The sequence below is a fragment of the Malus sylvestris genome, chromosome 9 (assembly GCF_916048215.2).
Source record: "Malus sylvestris chromosome 9, drMalSylv7.2, whole genome shotgun sequence".
In the NCBI taxonomy this organism is placed as follows: Eukaryota; Viridiplantae; Streptophyta; class Magnoliopsida; order Rosales; family Rosaceae; genus Malus; species Malus sylvestris.
The window spans coordinates 34,266,531-34,287,569 of record NC_062268.1 but is presented as its reverse complement, the minus strand read 5'-3'; the positions used below and the strand labels follow the sequence as shown (position 1 = coordinate 34,287,569).

Sequence of the window (21,039 nt, the reverse complement as noted above, 5' to 3'; positions counted from 1 at the left end):
ATGGAAATAATGGTGGTAATGGGAGTTTTAATGGAAGCAAAAGTTTTCAACCACAACAGAGGTCAAATTTTAATAATCGAAGGTTCTTTGGAGGAAATAATAACCTAAGGTTCTCTGGAAACAGGTCTGGGTCAATTTGTTTTTACTGATATTGGAAAATGGTCTCAGTCCACTGGTTCTTGGAATGGAAGTAAACAAGTGCATTCTTGGAATGGGAATACCAACTACAAATCTTCAATTTCTCCTGAGTGCCAAATATGATCTAGAAGGGGACATACAACACCGAATTGCTTTTTCAGAACTGACAATGGCTAATCATCAGCAGGTTTTGTGGCATGCCAAATATGTGGAAAGAAATGCCATATAGCATTAGAGTGCTATCATAGAAACAATTTTTCATACCAGGGTGCTCCACCTCCTGCATCAATCATTGGAATTACTACTCAAGGACCAAATTCAACAAATGGTGGTCATAATATTCATGAATTTGCATCTGCTGACACTTGGGTGGTTGACACAGGTGCAACTTATCATATGACAGCAAATATAGATGTTTTAAACAATCTTATAGCTTATAAGGGTGATGCCAAAATAATTGTTGGCAATGGAGAAGGTTTGCCAATTTCAATTATTGGTTCTTCAATCATTAAAACTCCACAGCATGCATTAATTTTACATAATGTGTTACATGTACCAAGAATTGCAATGAATTTATTATTTGTTAAGAAATTGTGCAAAGATAATGGATGTTGGTTCATTTGTGATGATCTAGTTTTCTTTATATAGGACAAGGCAACTCAAGTGATGTTGTATCAAGGAAGTAGTGATGATGGAGAGCTGTTTCGAATTCTAGTCAATGTGTTTTCAAAGTCCTTTGCTGCAAAATTGGAAAGAAGTGTTGCTTTTGTTGGAAAAAAGATAAAAAGCTCAGTTTGGCATAAAAGTTTAGGCCACCCCTTTGAAGACCTTGTTAGTAAAATATTGAATAATATTGAGTTGCAAACTACTACAGATAATGTCAATCTGTATGTCAGGAATGTAATTTATGATGAAGAAATGTATCATTTCAAGCAACAAGTTGATAACAGGAACTATAGAGCAACACAAAGGGTCTCTAATTCTCCAATAATAGTGGAATTAAATATTCCCAATGAGAGATCTTAGGTTATTCAAGATACTCAATCTGTTTCTCCACAAGTTAGTCCTAATTTCATATCTAAGAGCATACAATCTTCAAGTTCCAGTGACACAAGTATGAGCTATAGTGACAGAAATATAAGTATGAGCTGTGGTGATAGAAATACAAGTTTGGTTAACTTGAAGGTCCTAGTGGTCAAATGTATGATACTATCAGTGACAAAACTGCAACAAACTTATCAAATCATCACTCTGGTACAACATCCATGTTGCCTATCCATTCACCCAATCAACTTGAGGTAATTCTTCCTCTTTTATCTAATTCCGAGACAAGTCATCATGATGATATATCCAAGCACCCCATGGTCACTAGATTAAAAAGTGGTATTATTGCAAAGAAGAATTACATTGCACTAGTTGCTTCATTTCCAGAGCTTAGTTCATTATAAATCACTGAGGAAGATCCTTTTACTGGGGGTTATTCTTTTGTGTCTGAAATTGTGGATATGCTAGAACCCTTATCTTTTAGAAAAGCATCCACTATAAAACATTGGCAAAAAGCTATGCATGAGGAGTATAATTCTCTTAGAGCTCAAGGAACTTGGGTTTTGGTTCCATCTTCCAAGGATAGGGTGATAGTTGGAAGCAAATGGGTATATAAAGTGAAGAAAAACCCAAATATGAGTGTTTCAAGGTATACAACAAGGCTTGTAGCTCAGGGGTTTTCCAAAGAACTTGGAATTGATTACTTGGATACATTTAGTCCAGTTGTAAAACACATTACAGTAAGGATTGTTCTGGCCCTAGCAACTATAAATCATTGGGGTTTGAGACAACTCAATATTAAAAATGTTTTTCTTCACGGTGATATACAAGAAGAGGTCTATATGAAGCAACCATAGGGATTTGTAGATGCATCTCATCCTACACATGTTTGCAAGCTAGTGAAATCGTTATATGGATTAAAATAAGCTCCAAGAGCTTGGAATTCCAAATTTACAAGCTATTTAGGAGAATTGGGTTTCTATGCTTCAACCTCTGATACTAGTTTGTTTGTAAAGAAAGATAAACCAGATATGATCATACTTTTGTTATATGTCGATGACATAATTTTAACTGGTTCAAGTACTGTGAAAATACAACAGGTTATTCAAGAGCTCTCTGAGGTGTTTGACTTGAAAGACATGGGACAACTCACTTATGTTCTGGGATTACAGATCAAGCATAAGGAGAATAGAGATATATTTGTCAATCAATCCAAATATATCAAGGATCTAATACATAAAGCTGGTTTAAAGTCCTATAAACCTGTCAACACTCCTTGAAAGCCTCACCAACAAATGCTTCACTCTGAGGGTACTTTGCTGGCTGATCCCACTTTGTATAGAAGTACTATAGGGTCCTTGTAGTATTTGACTTTCACTAGGCTAGACATAGCCTATGCAGTGAATACAGTTTGTCAATTCATGTCTTCTCTTACTGAGTATCACTTTGGAGCGGTCAAAAGAATCCTTAGGTACCTTCAAGGATCAATGGATAATGGTATCCTATATTTTGCAAATACACTGCCTCAGTTAAATGCATTTTTGGATTCTGACTGGGTAGCTAACTTGAACACCAGAAGATTTGTAACTGGATACGTGGTGTTTCTAGGAAACAACCCTATTTCATGGCAATGTAAGAAACAAAGTTTAGTGTCTCTAAGCTCCACTGAGGCTGAGTACAAGGCTCTAGCACACACAACTGTTGATATTGCTTGGGTGAGGAATATTTTAAAGGACTTAGGTGTGTTTTTAACAAATCCACCAAGTATTCATTATGATAATATGTTGGCCATTGCACGTGCAAATCTAGTGTTTCATTCAAGAATAAAACATCTTGACATAGATTATCATTTTGTGAGAAAAAGGGTTCAACAAGGAGACTTGGAGGTGTTGTACATTCCAATTGAAGATCAAACTGCAGATAAACTGACAAAGGGATTACACAGTCCATCTTTTATTTGACATTGTTACAATCTCAAACTGGGAAATACCAGTTGCGATTGAGGAGGGATGTTGAATATAGTTGACTGCCATGTCATCACTGAAGTGTAATATTGCTGAGTCATCAAAGATTAGTTAGAAGGTTGTTAGAGAGTTTGGTATGTTAGTTGTAGTGGTTAGTGTAGGAGCTAAGTCTCTATAGCTCTATATAACTCAGAAATGAGATAGATTGTAATTCATTCAAGTTCATCAATAGCAAAAGATTGTATTCATCTCTCTGATCCTCTATCTTCTTCCTTAAAGCTTTCTCTGCAACTATTCTTTTTTCTACAATTCTCATGTTCTGTTATCAAATCGATGATCGTTAATCATCCAAATGTATCAAATAAATCAATAGGGTATGTACTAAGTAGCATATTGATGATGAACCGTTGATTTGTTTGATAATTTGGATGACCAAACGAGCACCAATTTGAATAATTCTTTGTAGAGATGATTTTCAAACGAAAACTAAGAGATTGAAAAATTCCGATTATCAAAATTTTACGTTGAATATACGAAGTGGGAAGGAGCTCATTTCCGCAAAGGGAAAATGCAAGCAGCATGAATTATTTGCATGCTCCTCCAAGTTTAGTGGTCGGACCATGTTCGATAATTGATGCATCTCGTTCTTGGTAATGATTCCATTTTAGGTTAAATATATCTAATGTTCATTTGTTTTAAGTTATTTCACGAGCTAACAAGTATGCCACTGGCACTAATCGTATTCTCGTTCGCCTTGTAACATAGAGTGTACTTAACATGTGATTACTCTCAATTGTTTACTAGTTAGTAGTAGTTATTGCTCGATGACACGTAAAAAAATCTTAGATATAAAGAGTTAATGTAAAGCAATAGACTACAAATCTCTTGCCATGTGAGCTCTAATATAATATCCCTTTAACAATAGGCATTATAGAATTAACCAATTGTAAATCGATGTGATTGTAATATACATTGTCAAGGGATCAAAGTCTTTGCTTGTGCATACAAGCAAAAACGGAAAATATTTATTGAAGTCTTCATCTATCCATAGTGGTTGGGAACTCTCTCATGTTTATTAACTAAGTTCATCTCTAGTCATGCAGGACTATGTTTAATTAGCTCTCTAAAAATTAATATTTTAAAAATTATTAAATTTTCCATCTCCCAACTCTATATTTTATTTTTCTTCATATTTTATTTACTTTCTATGGCCAACTTAACTTGACTTGGGGTTACATTTTACCTGCTTTGTGGCCAAACTTAGCCTCATTTGATCCTTAGCCCTTTAGTTGGAGACTGATTTTGTCAAAGTGACCTATAACCCTTGGCTAGAGATGGGCTAAGTGATTGCTAAATACATGCATGTGGTTCCATGTGAGCACACGCAAAAATAATGATGATAGAGAAAAAATTGAAAACAAGTCTAAGTTGTGGTGTGACCTTAATACTACGTAGTATTGCTACGAGTGTCTTAACCACGAGATTTCATTTCCATATTTATTTAGAACTTCTATTTTCAATTTCAACCATTCATTTCCTGTATTATTCAATGCTACGTAATATTGAAGAAAATTCTTTATGTTTTTTCGCTTTTATGTTTTTGTTTTCATATAATCTCTTTAGGTATCATACCGCCTTCCTTCATCCTTCTTCATTCTTCATTTCTTTTATATAATTCTTTTTATCTCTATCACCAAAAAAAAAAAAAAAAAAAAAGAAGAAGACTAAAAATTAAAAACGAAATAGTTATTAAACAAACCTTACACTTACTAACATGACATTTTTGAAGATGTATAAGACTTGCTAGCATTTCCTTTCTAATATTCATTTTTTTAATTTTTTTGTTCAAAGATAGAGAAGTACAAGGATATTTAAGTTATGAAGAAAGCCAAAGGGTGGGAGGGAATTAAGAAAAGAGAATTATATGATACAAAATTTTGAAAATCAAAACGACTTCAAATAGTTTCTAAGTTTTAGCTTTTATCTTAGGGCAATTAGCAGGGATGATCAGATTTTGAGATTTAGTTGTAAAAATGATCATTAGTCATAATGACATATTGATCATATACTCAAAGATGATATAACAACCGCGCGACGATGATATAATAACACATATATTAAACACTCACCATTTCTACATTCAAATGTCGAAAACTCATTCATGCTAATTGTCCTTCATTTTTATGTACTATTTCATATACATATCTTTCATATATATATATATATATATATATATAGCCCTTCTTCATTTCTAATTTTTCTCATAATGTGTGTGTGTGTACACACACACACTATAGTCCTTCTTCATTTCTAATTTTTCTCATATACTTCCTCTTTTCTAATTGATGATCGTGCAATAGTTCTTGGAGCATTGTTGATAATAGCCTACTCTGACAATTGTTTCGTACTTTTGATGCAACTACAAGTAATAAAATACATAGGTCTTAAATACATCCAATGCATTTTCATGTGTTGTGAAATTGTTTCGCGTTTTGAAGTATGTTTTTAATTTACAAGTAATTAATAAAATACATTAACAAGTATTATACTGGTTCTTGTGAGAAGAATTCAAATGATGGTGAAAGACATTAAGGCTTAACTCTTAAGTTTGATCAATCACCAACATTAGGTGAGACTTGGCGCCGCTCTCTCCCTCTAACCTTTCCTCACCAGAAACCCTAGATCTCAAAGCCTCTCAGCCGCCGGTCCCTTACTTCGGTTTGGGGCCATCGGCAGCTTGCTAAACACCTTAATAGTCCCTCATCTAGTCTTTCTTTTTCCCTCCGTTGCTCAGTCCCACCTCGTCGCCTACCACCATATCCTTCTGCACCCCCCCCCTCCCGCGTCAATTCCGCTTCCCTCCCCAGTTTTCGGCCTTTGCCCGCCCACCAGGCACCCTCCTTAGTGCTACCTCGCGTTTCCCCCTCCTTTCTCCCACTTTTTGCAGACAACCCTCCAATTTTGGTTGGAGTTTTCTTTCCAAATCCAGGTAGGCCTTCGATTTTGGCCTGGTTTCGTGATTGTAGGCAAGATTTATGGTTGTGGTGGATCGGATTCACTTCCCACCACACGTTCTCCATGGTGGATGTGCGCTCCTTGGAATACCCCGACTGAGCTGCCTCTTTTGGCCACATCTGTGATGTCTTTTCGACGAAGGCAGCATATTTGTCTCAATGCGGTGTCACACTCGCTATGTTGACAAGCTGTTTTGTGGTTCCATTGTCGGATTAGCTACTTTTCTTGTTTTGTGATGTGCTTTGTGGCCCCGTTTGTGGCGATTTGTTGTGGCCTCGCTTGTTTGAGCGACGGCATTGTGTTGGCATTCGGTACCAATATGACGTTTCTATAGTCTTTGCGTTGGATTTGTATTGTTTGCTCTTCATGTTTGTGGTAATTGCTGGTGGTGCCATGTAGAGGTTAATGTATTGATTTAGCGGGGTGTAATCAATTGGGATTTTAAGAGATTTTAATTCTTTTAATGAATCTAGGAGTATTCAATCAGGATTTTAAGTGATTATTTGAAATTCTAAATGTATTCAATTAGAATTTTAAGATAGTTTATTAAAATCCTTAGAAATCCAGGGGTATTCAATTAAGATTTTAAAGAAGTTTATAACATTCCAGGTATATTCAATTAGAAATTAATTTTAAAGAATTTGAGAAAGTTGAGGAATTAGAGGAAATTGGATAGATTTCGTAATGTATTTTAAGCATTCACAAATCTCACATCTTCCCATGAAATTTCAAGGGAATTGAATCAAAATTTTATATGGAATCTCTACAAATCAATTAAACTCCATAAAAATCTATGGATTTATAAATCAATTAAAATCTCTCACATTCTCAATTGAATACAACCCCCTTAGTTTGTGCTAATTTCTCTCCAGACCAAGGTTGGTCACTTGAGATTTTGTACCTAATATGGCATCCTCTTGTATTGTTCAGATCTCTTGTAATGTTTAGTTCTTATCAATGAAATCACTCTATCGTTGATGTTAAAAAACTCTTAAGTTTGATTGTATTTCTTTTGTTCATGTTTCTAGAGAAGTAAATTTTGTTGCAAATAGGTTCGTTGATTTGGGGCACAAACTTTCCCCGGATCGTATTTGGCTTTATTCTGTTCCTCGCTTATGGTAAGGGATGCCTTACACTTTGGTAACTTTTGTATTCGTTGCCCTCTAAGGGTTTTCAGTTTTATTTTATTTTATCAAAAAATAATACATTAACAAGTAGACTAGTGCATTTGAAAAGTTATTCATGTGAAGTCCATGTATGTATTTTATTATTTATTTGGCTAATTAAAGTACTGTTTGAAAGTGATATTTATACTTTTAACTTAACCTGGATTAGCTTCACTTATTAATAATCCCTAAGTCTAACAAAAGAGAGTACTAGAAATAGTGTTAAAACGCGCAAAGTGTAGCTGTACTACTTTATTAGCAGGAAAGAATAATAAGTTAATTTAAAGGGATACTTTGAATGCGGTCTCTAATTCTTAACATTCTTTGACTAAAACCTTAAGGGGACGTTTGTTTGACCGGATTAAGGGGGACAGGACTAGACTAGACTATAGTCCCTTGTTTGGTATGGACAAGGATTAAGTTTAATGGGACTAAAGGGGACTCGCCCCGACTGAACGGTTCGCTAAACGTTCTTAAGGAGACCCCTCGATTTCAAGCGGACTGGTAGTCCCGTTCTCTCCCCCGCTGCTGATCCCTCATCGTCTCCCTTCGCCTTCGCCCTCTCCCTTCTGATTCGCACCTTCGCCCACTCCATTGGGCCTTTACTATCCCACCCAAACGCCTACACCCAGAAAAACAATCCACTGATTCCCTTCATTTCTTCTTCGTTCAATTCACTCTCTTTCTCAGCAAAATCATCATGGTTGCAACCACCAGACGACCATCACCAGAACCTCGCCGTCGATCTCCGCGTTCGTGCGCGACCCAGATGCAAGTCGGGACTGAAAGCGTACCAAATGCCCAAGTACCATTTGGGGTTTTCGTTTATGGTGGGGAAGAAGCTGAGAAACTTGTGAAATTTAGTAGAAATTTGTGAAATTTGGTATTTGAATTTTGTGATATGTGAGAAACTTGTAAAATTTGGGCCTTATGTTTTGTGATTCATGAGAAGCAGAGGTGGGGTTTGACGGGAAAAGAGGTAGATGGAGAAGGAAGAGAGGTTTGACGGGATGGAGAAGGAAGAGAGGTTTGACGGGATGGAGAAGTGGGGTGAAAAATGGTTACAGACATTGTAGAAGTAAGAAGAAGAGAATTCTAAAAAAAAATTGGAAAAAGATAAAGTAATAGTAATATATAATAAAATTTTAATTATATATATATATATATTTATTTAATATAAAATAATATAATATTGCAGTCCTGCTTCTTAGTCCGACGCTGCACCAAACACTTCACTAAATCAGTCCAGCTTAGTCTAGTCTAAGCCAGTCTATCTTAGTCCCTGCAGCTAGTCCAGTCCAAGACAGTCCGGTGCAACAAACGCACCCTAATGGTATTCAAAGTTTGATCAAAGTCCATTGACTTTGTACATCTCATTATATTACAATTAATATTTATATTTTAATAGTTTTGACATTAATTGTTTGATATTTTATGAGATTTATAATCCTATAAATTTAAAATCCCTCATTATAATAGTAGTAGAAACGGTTACAATAAAAAAATTCAAACATTTTGATTGAATAAATGGATAAAAACTATGCAAAAATAAGAAATAAGAAATGGCAAAAGAATGTATCCATAGTGTTAAAAAAAAAGTGTTACATTTCACATATAACAAAGTGATACATTAATAAAGAAGAATGGGTACATTATAAATAAATTAGGATACAGATAAAAGATTAAAAAATTATTAGTACAAATGAATTTTTAAAAAATATAGGCACTAAAAGAAATTAATACATGGGTACAAAATAAAACTAAAAATAAAATAATACAAATTTAAAAAAATGTTGCAAACTAAAAGTGGGTACAAACTAAAAATATAAATATATGATACAAAGTTTAGGCATAAAACATAAATATACCATATGTAATTTTTCTATCATTGATTAAATATACAATGTCATGTGACGGTATACACATGGGTACAAACACAAATAAAACTTTGAAAAATATGGGCACAAAAAGAAACTAATATATGGGTACAAATTAAAAATGAAAAAAAAAATCAGTACAAATTAACAATAGATACAAACTAAAAATAAAAATATATGATAAAAAATTTAGCCATAAATATAAATATGTTGTAAACATTCCTAGTTTAAGTATGATTGTGTAAATCCTAGATAAGATTTGATTCTAGTTATCCTTTCCTATTACAACTTGTATTACTTGGAGAAGAAGGAATATCTTCTCTCCCTTTACTACTATAAATAAAGGCACAATGTAGGAGGGATAACAACACACACATTCCCCTACAATTCTACAAACACACATCTCTCTCCTCTCTCTCTCTGCCGCCGGCCCTAGTCCCTCTGTCAGATAAAATAGACCACAACACGTTATCAGCACGCTCCTACCGCTGCGCTTAGGAATCTGACGTTGGAAATTTTTTTTCTGCATCAAACCAGTTCATCCATATCATCACGCAATCAGGTTCTTTCCAAACAACGGCTTTTAACTCGATATTTTGCAAGCCCTGATAGCATGAACATTCACCATGATGCATGACCCAACTTTACGTTTAACGTATTTTAGATTCTACATAAATTGTGTATGCTTCATAATCAAAATTGCTACAATTATGTGAATTTGATATTTGTCATGAATTGAATCCTACATATGTACATGCATTGAAACTATTATTTGCATATGCATCAACGTAAATATGTGATTCATTAAAATTATACATGCATATAATATAATTGAATACAAAAAAAAAAAAAAAAAAAAAAAAAAAAAAAAAAAATTTAGGGCTGCACACAGCAGCCCATTCCCCTCTTCTCACCCCGTGGGCCTATAATCCCACCCAAGGGTCCTCGGCCTATATTTTTAGGCCCCGAGATTTTATTATTTAATTTTTTTAAATAATATGGGTTTTTATATTTTCACCCACACTTTAATTTGGCCCCGAAGACCAAAAATAAATTAATTCACTTATCATTATACAATATTTTTGCATATATTCTTTGCATATTTGTTTGCATATATATTTGTGTTTGCCTGCAGGAATATATGAACCTGAAGTTCATAATTACTTTGAAACCCGAAGTTTCTTCTAAACATGCCTTGTTTGAAAACCCGAAGTTTTCACTTAAATATATCACCCATGAAAACCCGAAGTTTTTCATGCAAAATTAAACCAATACATGTCTATTAGAACCTGTATGTTCTACTCCTATGTGAATGGATTGATTTTTCTCCATTACACTAACCACATCTTGTTCATCCATTTTGTGATAGGAACATGTCGAATTTGAACAAACTCGACTTCACCGCTTTGGAGGTTTCTGGAAGGAACTACCTCAAGTGGGTTCAAGATGTGAAGCTCCACCTCACTGCAAAGAACTTGCGTCCTGCTATTGAAGAAGCAACAGATAAACCTGTTGGCGAGGCTGAAAAAGCCACTGCTATGATCTTCATCCGAAGACATATCCATGACGCTCTACAAACTGAGTACCTTGCTGAGGAGGATCCACGTGCATTATGGGTCGCTTTGGCTGATCGTTTCGATCACCAAAATGACATATTCTTGCCTGAAGCAAGACACGACTGGCAGCACTTGCGCTTCCAAGACTTTAAGTCTGTGAATGAATATAATTCTGAAGTTTGTCGAATCCGATCACTTCTCAAGTTTTGCAATGAAACTTTGACTGAAGAGGATCTCCTGGAGAAGACCTACTCGACCTTCTCTGCTTCTAATATTGTCCTGCAGCAACAATATAGAGCTCAGAAGTTCACTAAGTTCTCGGATTTGATCTCTGTTTTACTTCTTGCTGAAAAGCAGAACCAGCTGTTGATGAAGAATCATCAAGCTCGACCTACTGGGGCTACTGCTGTGCCTGAAGCACATTATAGCACTAATCAGCACCCAAAACGCCAAAAGAAGCGTGGTAAGGGCGGCCAGAAGCCATCCCACCAAGGTCAACAGAGCCAAGGCCCATCCAAGGGAGGAAACAAAGCCCAGAAGCGCCCAAACCTCGCTCCCAAGGCCCCGAACTTCAAGAATAAGGGCAAAGCACCTGCCACAATGAATGACGATATGTGCTATCGTTGTGGTTCCAAGGACCATTGGTCCCGTATTTGTCGTGCTCCCAAGAAGGTTGTGGATGCATATCATTCTCGTCGTACGAAGTTTGAATCAAACTTCCTGCAAGTGGACGAACCGGAGACTACAAAGATGGAGGTTTCTGATTTTCAGGAGGATACCACTCCTATGGAAGATTAGAATCTTAGACATAGACTTATTTTTCAGTTAAAATAAGACAATTGGGGCCGAATTCCACCTTGTGGCCGAACCCCACCTTGTTTTTTGGTTGATTTTGAACAATTTTCCTTTATGTTTTGGATTATTAGTTGGCGATTTATTTTGGATATTAAGTTTTTTCCTTGAATAAATGAAATTATTTTGAATTGATACTTGTTTTTATAAACTTTTATGCATGTGACCGATTCAAATTAATTTTTCATTCTAGGTATGACTAGTGGGAAAGTTAGTTGTCTGGCAGATAGTGCAACCACGCATACTGTTTTGCGTGAACGCATCTATTTCACTAACTTCGTACCTAAGAATGCACCTCTGACAACCCTCTCAGGCCCATCCAACCTGATCGAAGGATACGGTAAGGCACGTATAATGTTGTCCAATGGTACAATCTTGACCATTGCTGAGGCACTCTATTCTCCACGTTCCGGAAGAACGTTACTAAGTTTCAAGGACATTAGAGATAACAATTACCACGCTGAAGCCCACGTAGAAAACGGAGTTGAATTTCTATGCGTAACTTCCTACGAATATGGCCAGAAGCGTATTCTAGAGAAGATGGAGCGTAACCCGAGTGGTCTGTATACTACGACCATACGCCCCATAGAATGCCACTATGTGGCCGGCCCTACCACAGGGACCGCGCACGAAATTACACTTTGGCATGATCGTTTGGGACATCCTGGACGAATAGCGATGCGCCGTATCCTCAAAACTTCACACGGGCATCCACTAACCCGAAGCTTAGGTTCGATCCATGAAATTGCATGTCAAACATGTTCTATGGGAAAGCTTATTACTAAGCCTTCTTATGACAAGATTCGTTCGAATCCTCCCATTTTTCTACAACGGATTCAGGGGGACATTTGTGGACCGATTCAACCTCCCTGCGGACCATTTAGATATTTTATGGTTTTGGTTGACGCTTCTACACGTTGGTCACACGTGTGCTTGTTGTCCACAAGGAACGCTGCATTCTCCAAACTGTTGGCTCAGGTTATCAAGCTCAGGGCTCACCACCCTGATTATCCGATCAAATCTATTCGATTGGATAATGCTGGAGAATTCACATCTAAAACTTTTGATGACTATTGCATGTCGGTTGGGGTTGAAGTTGAACATCCTGTACCCCATGTTCACACCCAGAACGGCCTGGCAGAGGCTTTCATTAAGCGTTTACAAATGATTGCTCGATCGTTGGTCATACGTACCAAGCTCCCGATCGCTGCTTGGGGCCATGCAATATTGCACGCAGCAAAGTTGGTCCGCCTGAGGCCTGTTGCGACACAACCATTTAGTGCCCTTCAGTTGGTCACCGGATGCGAACCCGACATATCGCATCTGCGCGTTTTTGGTTGTGCGGTCTATGTGCCGATCTCGCCGCCCTTACGTACAAAAATGGGGCCTCAGCGAAGGATGGGAATCTATGTCGGATATGATTCTCCTTCGATTATTCGTTACTTAGAACCTTTGACAGGCGATCTGTTTACCGCTCGTTTCACGGATTGTCACTTCTATGAGACAGTCTTCCCGTCGTTAGGGGGAGATAAGAACGTCAACGTTCCTAATGAACGACGCGAATTATCGTGGACGGCTCCCACTTTGTCTCATTTAGATCCCCGCACCGCTCAGTCTGAAGCTGAAGTGCAGCGCATATTAGATCTCCAGAGCATAGCTCAGAGCATGCCAGATGCTTTCACCGATCTAGCGCGCGTGACAAGATCACATATTCCAGCTGCGAATACGCCTGCAAAGATGGATGTACCAAATGTACGACGGACTACCCTCCTGGAAGCCCGGGACGCCAATTCTGGTGATCCACGTACATTAGCGGCTAGCCAATCATCTGCCCCTACACAAAAGCGTGGCAGACCCCTTGGTTCAAAGGATTCACACCCCCGGAAGAGGAAAACCACGGCACAAGGTCCTGAAGAGCCTACCGTGAATCCGACTATCGCTTACTCATTTTACCCAACTCATGAGGAAATTCTAGATTATGGAAGCGTCCTTGAAGAGACGAATCCTCCTCCCAAGAATCGTGAGATTTCGGTCTATTATGCTAGCTTAGATGATGTGTGGCGTAGAAATGAGATGATTGTCGACGATGCATTAGCATTTGCAGTAGCTACTGAGATCATGTTGAGCGATGACATTGAACCGCGTTCCGTTGATGAATGTCGACGTAGAGCTGATTGGTCAAACTGGAAACAAGCAATCCAAGTCGAACTTGATTCACTTGCGAAACGTAAGGTGTTTGGACCTGTAGTTCCTACTCCTCCACATGTGAAGCCCGTTGGCTACAAGTGGGTTTTCGTTCGGAAGCGTAATGAGAAGAACGAAATTGTGCGTTACAAAGCTCGTCTTGTAGCACAAGGTTTCTCACAACGCCCCGGGATTGACTATGACGAAACTTACTCACCCGTTATGGATGTGATTACTTTTCGATACCTTATCAGTTTGGTAGTTTCCGAAAAACTGGATATGCAGCTGATGGACGTAGTAACCGCGTATCTCTATGGGGATTTAGATACGGAAATTTATATGAAAGTTCCTGAAGGACTTACATTGACTGGTTCAAATATTTCCAAACCCCGGAACATGCTCTCAATTCGGCTGAGGCGTTCACTATACGGTTTGAAACAATTCGGAAGAATGTGGTATAACCGTTTAAGTGAGTATTTGACTAGTCAGGGATATGTGAATAACGAACTATGCCCTTGTGTGTTCATTAAGAAGTCACATTCCGGATTTGCGATTGTTGCAGTATATGTCGATGACATGAATCTCATCGGAACTCCTGAAGAGCTCGCGAGAACTGCTTCGCACCTGAAGTCGGAATTTGAGATGAAAGATCTAGGTAAGACTCGATACTGTCTCGGCCTCGAGATAGAGCATTGTTCGGATGGAATCCTAGTACATCAATCGAACTACACCCAGAAGGTGTTGCGCCGTTTTAATGAGGATAAAGCGAAGCCTTCGAGTACTCCTATGGTCGTTCGTACGCTAGATGCAAAGCGAGATCCCTTCCGTCCGAAGGAGGATGATGAAGAGATTTTGGAGCCTGAAGTTCCTTATCTAAGTGCGATAGGCGCTTTATTGTACTTAGCTCAATGCACTAGACCCGACATCTCCTTCGCTGTTAATCTTTTGGCAAGATACAGCAATGCACCAACACGCAAACATTGGACTGGCGTGAAAGACATCTTCCGTTACCTTAAGGGTACTACGGATTTGGGCTTATTCTATCCCTACGAATCCTCGAGTGATGCCGCACCCTATGCTCATCGGGTTGATTCTCGCCTTGTTGGTTATGCCAACGCTGGATACTTATCTGATCCGCACAAGGCGCGTTCTCAAACGGGTTATGTCTTTACCGTTGGAGGCACCGCAATATCTTGGAGGTCAACTAAACAGACCTTAGTTGCCACTTCGTCTAACCATGCTGAAATTCTCGCCTTACATGAAGCAACTCGGGAATGCTTTTGGTTGAGAGCAGTAGTGGGCCATATTCGAAGCTCCTGTGATCTTCATCCCGCCGTTAATGCCCCGACGACGATTTTTGAAGACAATGCAGCTTGCATCGAACAGCTCAAGAAGGGTTACATTAAAGGAGACAACACCAAGCATATTGCGCCGAAGTTCTTCTTTACACATTAACAACAAGAGCATCAGAAGATTGAAGTCACGCAAATCCGATCACAAGACAATCTGGCCGACCTCTTCACCAAATCACTACCGAAGGCGACGTTTCAGAAGCTTGTTCATGGAATTGGTATGCGTAAACTTTCTGAGTTGTAACTTTGCTATTTCTCTTTGGAATTATGTCAAACTCAGGGGGAGTATCTTCTAGATACTTGCTTGATCTTAATGTACTCTTTTTCCCTACGATTAGGAGCATTTTTCCCACTGGGTTTTTGCTACCTAACTAGGTTTTAACGAGGCACCCACCTTGGGCTGATCATATCCCTGATGACGTCCTGTAGACGTTTCTTTTGACTTTGCATTTCTCACGCATTTTTCCTTAGACTATGGATTTTGTCCCTACTTGGGTTTTTGCCATAGCCTTAGGGTTTTTAGTGAGACTTACTACTTATGCAAGTTCCTACCTTATTGAGAATAAGCGTTGTTCCTTGGAATCAGTGCCAACGAGTCGACTTCCTCAACTTCTGCATGATGCTGAATCTACCTTGAGTATTTACACACTCAAGGGGGAGTGTTGTAAACATTCCTAGTTTAAGTATGATTGTGTAAATCCTAGATAAGATTTGATTCTAGTTATTCTTTCCTATTACAACTTGTATTACTTGGAGAAGAAGGAATATCTTCTCTCCCTTTACTACTATAAATAAAGGCACAATGTAGGAGGGATAACAACACACACATTCCCCTACAATTCTACAAACACACATCTCTCTCTTCTCTCTCTCTGCCGCCAGCCCTAGTCCCTCTGTCAGATAAAATAGACCACAACAAAATATACTAATTGTAACATTTTTAACACTAAAGGAATATATTTAAAAATAAAAATATTTTATTATTCAAATAATTAATGATGTTATTAATACCGAAGGATCTTGATCAAAAATTGAAAATGAATAGGATTTTAATCAATGAAGTAGCAAAAACAAGCATGTGAACCTAATTTCTCCTAATTAAAAAGAAAAAATCATATAGAAATGGTTTGTCGGTGTATTAATCTCCTTGAAGCACAACCCTTTATTTGAGGTTGAAGACCGGCTAGATCGAAATATGTAGGCCAAACAGCAATAAACAAAATTCCATAGGAGTGAAACCCTAAAGGAAAATTCCATAACATGCTGACACAAAATAATGGTGGGTTCTGCAGTTTTCGACGCTTGCCATCTGGCGCTCATGTGTGCGATCTCCTAGTTCTTATCACTCGTGGCTTGTGCGACATGGAATATTTCTCTTTTCACGTATCATTATGGATGATTAGGGCATAAATAATTGATGTCAAAGTCCAACCCAGTCTCTTGCTGACCTATGCAAAGATTGGCTTTTATTCTATTCTTGTGGATTGGTTCTATGTATCATTAAATCTCAAATTTCATAAGAAAAATCTTTAGTTCATTCCCAGGCATAAAATTTAGAGCAATCTAACGATAAAAATACGTTATTTGTAAGAGGCGTGTTATATACATTTTTTTATAGAAGAATGCAAGTATTATTCTTATTTTAACACAACGTTTGGATTGAATAAATTTTCTTTTGTTAAAAAACGATCAAGTAGACAACATCTCTAAGCATGGATGTAAACCACTCCACTACATGCAATGGTTGGTGGACTTTCGCTCTCATTAATAACTGTCAATTAGTGAATGAGATTTGATAGCTTGGGAGTATACTGTATAAACAATCAGCAACAACACCAACAGCAATAATACATAATAAAAATGACAAAAAATGATAGATAAATAAAAGTTGGAAGATCATCCAAAAGAAAAAAACCAAGATTCTTTTCTTAAAATTTGTTTATACGTTTTTTATCTATATTTTTTTTGTTTTAATCGTTCATGTCTTTTTAACAAAAATGTAATAATGGAAGAATATACTACATCAGCATTTCAGTGAGTGCACCTAGTTTTGTAACTACTCTAATTGTCAGTGTAGAACTACTAGATATGATATGCAGCAATTGAGGGATTGCACTGTGAGAATGTGAAGGTAAAAAAGCTCCACATTGGTAAAAGGAGTTTGCACAAATAAGACAATCTCAATCCTTGCAGACTCAGAATCTAACGAGTTTGCACAAATAAGATTGTTAAGATGGGGATCCCAACCCTTAAAGAGCCCCATGATTTTAAAATGTGAATATGTGGTAAGCCAAGGATTACTTCTTTTTCTAATTAGACAATCTCAAACTCAAGGGCGAGATAGCCCTATATTTGTAACTATTTAATCTATAAATATGAGATTAGTCGGTTTTTTTTCTCCAAATGTAAGAGACCTACCCCAACTTTATAATTTGTTAAATTTTTATATGTTTTAATGTATTTTTGTTTGTTAACAATTTTGAAGTTATTTTTTTATAATCTATCTTGCTTTAATTTTATAAACATTTTGATGTAAAAAAAATTCAAATTCTAAAAAAAAAAAAAGATTTTTAATGGATTACAGACAAATGATGGGGTATTTATAGATGTTTGGAGAAGTTTGGTATTAGATCTAATAACGATTAATCGATAAAGTTATACTAACCGTTAAAATTTAAACTTGAGCTCTTGAATCTTTTCTTTTACCGTTAAAAAGGATTTGAGCTGTTGGTTTTAAAAGTAACCCAAGAAGCGCGGCTCACTGGATCAGAACCCAAGAGGCAAGACAATTAATGAATGGTAATAATAGTCATGAAATATATTGCACATTTTTATTCTATCGTGTGCCGTGCCACACTAGATTAGCTCGTGCAGGCCCTGTTATCCCTCTTTTTCATATGACTTTGCTATCACAATGGGCCTTATTTTCCACCCAAATCTTATCCACCCGGGGCGGGTACAAGACCCATATACCCACCTTTAATCCCAAAAACTTGTTCACCTTGAAAAAGAAAGGATAAACTATCATTTTCCCCCTTAAAGTATCACTCTTTTGTCAATTTAGCCCCTAAACTATTTTTTTAAGCCAATTTACCCCCTGAACTATATATAATGTGCCAATTTACACCGTACAATCAAACTTTTAAACTTCCTTCCAAATTCTGTTAAAAAAAATCAATTCTTTAATTTAAAAAAGAAGTTCACTTTTAACTATTAAAGTAAAAAAATACTAAAACTTGAAAAGAAAATAAAAAGAGACCCTAGTCTCCAGCCCACATTCCTTTAACCCAGCAATTCCATATCCTTCCCTGCTCGAACTCGACCCCCACCCAACCGACCACCTTCATCACGATTCTCTCTCTCTTTCTCTCCCTCTCTAAAAAAATTGTAGGGTTAGCGGTAGATTTGAAGTCCATATTCGGGCAGCCCAAGGTGGAAAGGACGGCTAATGATTCGACTCCACAGCACCGGTTTCGATTCTGCCATGCCACCACTGTTGATCTTTTGCACCTTAGAATCCACATCATTGATTCCACTCCAATCACTGGGAGTCTGGGAGGCCGTTCTCTCTCTCTCTCTCTCTCTCTCTCTCTCTCTCTCTCTCTCTCTGAACCAATCATCCGTTTGTTATTTGCAAGGGTTTTGTTTTTGGTTTTTTATTAATTTCTTTATTATTTTTTATTAATTACTATTTTGCGTTGGAAATGACAAAATCACCCTTATTTTTAACATCTAATTGGATGGAATTTAACAAATTTAACAGTAAGGAGTACATTGGCCAATTTTTATAGTCCAGGGAGTAAATTGGCTGAAAAAATAGTTTAGGAGGTAAATTGACAATGGGGTGATAGTTTAAGGGGGAAAATGACAGTTTACCCAAAAAAAAATGGACCTAGGAGAAAAAAGAAATGGACCTAAATTATAGGAACTTTTTTTGCCCTTGGGTTAGAGACAGTCTCAACGTTCCTTCTCCCCACTCTTTTGGTTTCATTTTTTCTTTTATGATGATCACTACCCAATAAATATTGTCACAATTTATCCTAATTTTATTGTATTTTATTCGCTAAAGTTGTGAAATTACAAAAATGCCACTTTGGGGTTAAGTGGAATCCCAGTGAACATCTGAGCTCATTTTATATTTATCTTTTTTCTTGTATTATTTGAATAGACTTGCCATTAAAATGAATGCGTGAGCGCAAACGAAACATCAAATCCAATGACAATTTGATAATCACGCATCACTCTTATATTTTACGATTACACTTTGATTGTCAACCAAGTAAAAAGAGAGTATGCCACCCATAATCTAAACTACAATGCTACACTTGGCCAAAGCCAAAGCATTACTCGAAGGATTTGAAAAGTATGAGATTCAACAACTTCCTGGGAGTGAGAACAATCATGCCGGCACACTTGCAAACATTGGATCTCCTGTGAACAACTCACTCCGACAGACAATTCCCTTCAAGTATCTCGCCACTTCGAGCATCCATGAACTGGATGTGGAGTTAGTTGTTGCTATTGATACATGAGAAAATTGGATGTACGAAATCATCAACTATATCCAAATTCGCAAGATTCCCAATGATGCCACTTGGCTAGAAAATTGGTCCAAAAGGCTTCAAGATACATATTGTTTTCGGAAAGCTCTACGGTCGATCTTATTCAGGACCCCACACTCTTTGTGTCACTCTAAACCAGAGCCTATAAATTCTATGTGGCATTCCTTATGAAGTTTGCATTAATCATTCCGGAGGATGATCTCTTGCGCAAAAGGCGTTGACAGTAGGATGCCTTGGATTGTGCACAAACTTTTGACAAATGTCAAAGATACGCACCAATGAACCATCAACACGAGGAAGAGCTCAACACCCTAACTGAGGCATGGCCCTTCATGCAATGGTTATAGACCTTGTTGGGCTGCTTAAAAATTCCAAAAGCAACTAGAAGTATCTGATAGAAGCAACATATTATTTCTCCAAGTGGATCGAAGCTAAGTTCTTATCTTGGATAATTGGAGCAGTGATCAAGTCCTTCATTTTGAAAAACATCATATGCTAGTTGGCATTCTCACATTTTGACGAACAGTGGTTTGTATTTCACAAGCTCTGAAGTTATAGATTGGTACAAGAAACTTAGAATTCGCCATCTCACTTCTACTCTGTGATATCCCAAGGCAACAGACAAGCAGAAGCATAAAACAAGACTATTCTTCAATGTTTAACAAGAAACTCGAGCAAATGAAGGGTAAATGGCCAGAAGAATTGCCTGTAGTACTTGGGTAAATCGTACTACGGTCGAAAAGCAACCAGAAAAACTCCATTTTTCATTGCTTAGGAACTAAAGCCATTATCGATCGAGGTCACCACAGTGACCAATTTGTATACCGAAGAGCAAACTGGATTGGAGAACACTAAGATGCTCAAGTTTGAATTGGACTTCACGGATAAGCAAAGAGGGTGTGCCCAAGTCTGACTTGCTCCTTACTAGCATTAGATCTGGTCATATTATAATGAGGGTGCCAAACCCCGGAGCTTTATTGTCTTAAGAAGTTTACGAGAACACCAAATACTCGAAGAAGGAAATCTCAGAGCAAACGAGGAATGACTATACAGAGTCGCTGGAGCATGAGGAAATGAGACGTACAACCTGGTGCACATAGACAGAACTCTGATCGCCAAAAGATGAAATATCGCCAAAATCCAACGATATTACTAAAGCACTAAGCGAATTACAAGTGGTTTGGTTCTTCCTCAACGTGAAAAGATATGTAGGCCATTCAACATGGATTCAACCACAAAGAACTTCACAATGCAAAGAACTTCACAATGCCGACACCTACGCGTAGGTTAATGGAGAGCAATTTCTTCATCAAAGATGAACTCCGGTGT

General features: G+C 37.5%; 1 protein-coding gene across 1 annotated transcript; it reads left to right on the top strand.

Annotated features, from left to right (window-relative positions):
* Positions 1 to 9,414: 9,414 nt before the first annotated feature.
* LOC126583126 (uncharacterized) lies at positions 9,415 to 11,747 on the top strand. Its single transcript, XM_050247422.1, has 2 exons — positions 9,415 to 9,766; positions 10,574 to 11,747. The coding sequence occupies exon 2, from the start codon at positions 10,578 to 10,580 to the stop codon at positions 11,556 to 11,558; it is 981 nt and encodes a 326-aa protein (XP_050103379.1). The 5' UTR covers positions 9,415 to 9,766; positions 10,574 to 10,577; the 3' UTR covers positions 11,559 to 11,747.
* The last annotated feature ends 9,292 nt before the right edge of the window (positions 11,748 to 21,039 follow it).

Coding starts and splice junctions, on each gene's coding strand:
- LOC126583126 (XM_050247422.1), top strand. CDS start 10,578: ATGTCGAATTTGAACAAACTCGACTTCACCGCTTTGGAGGTTTCTGGA.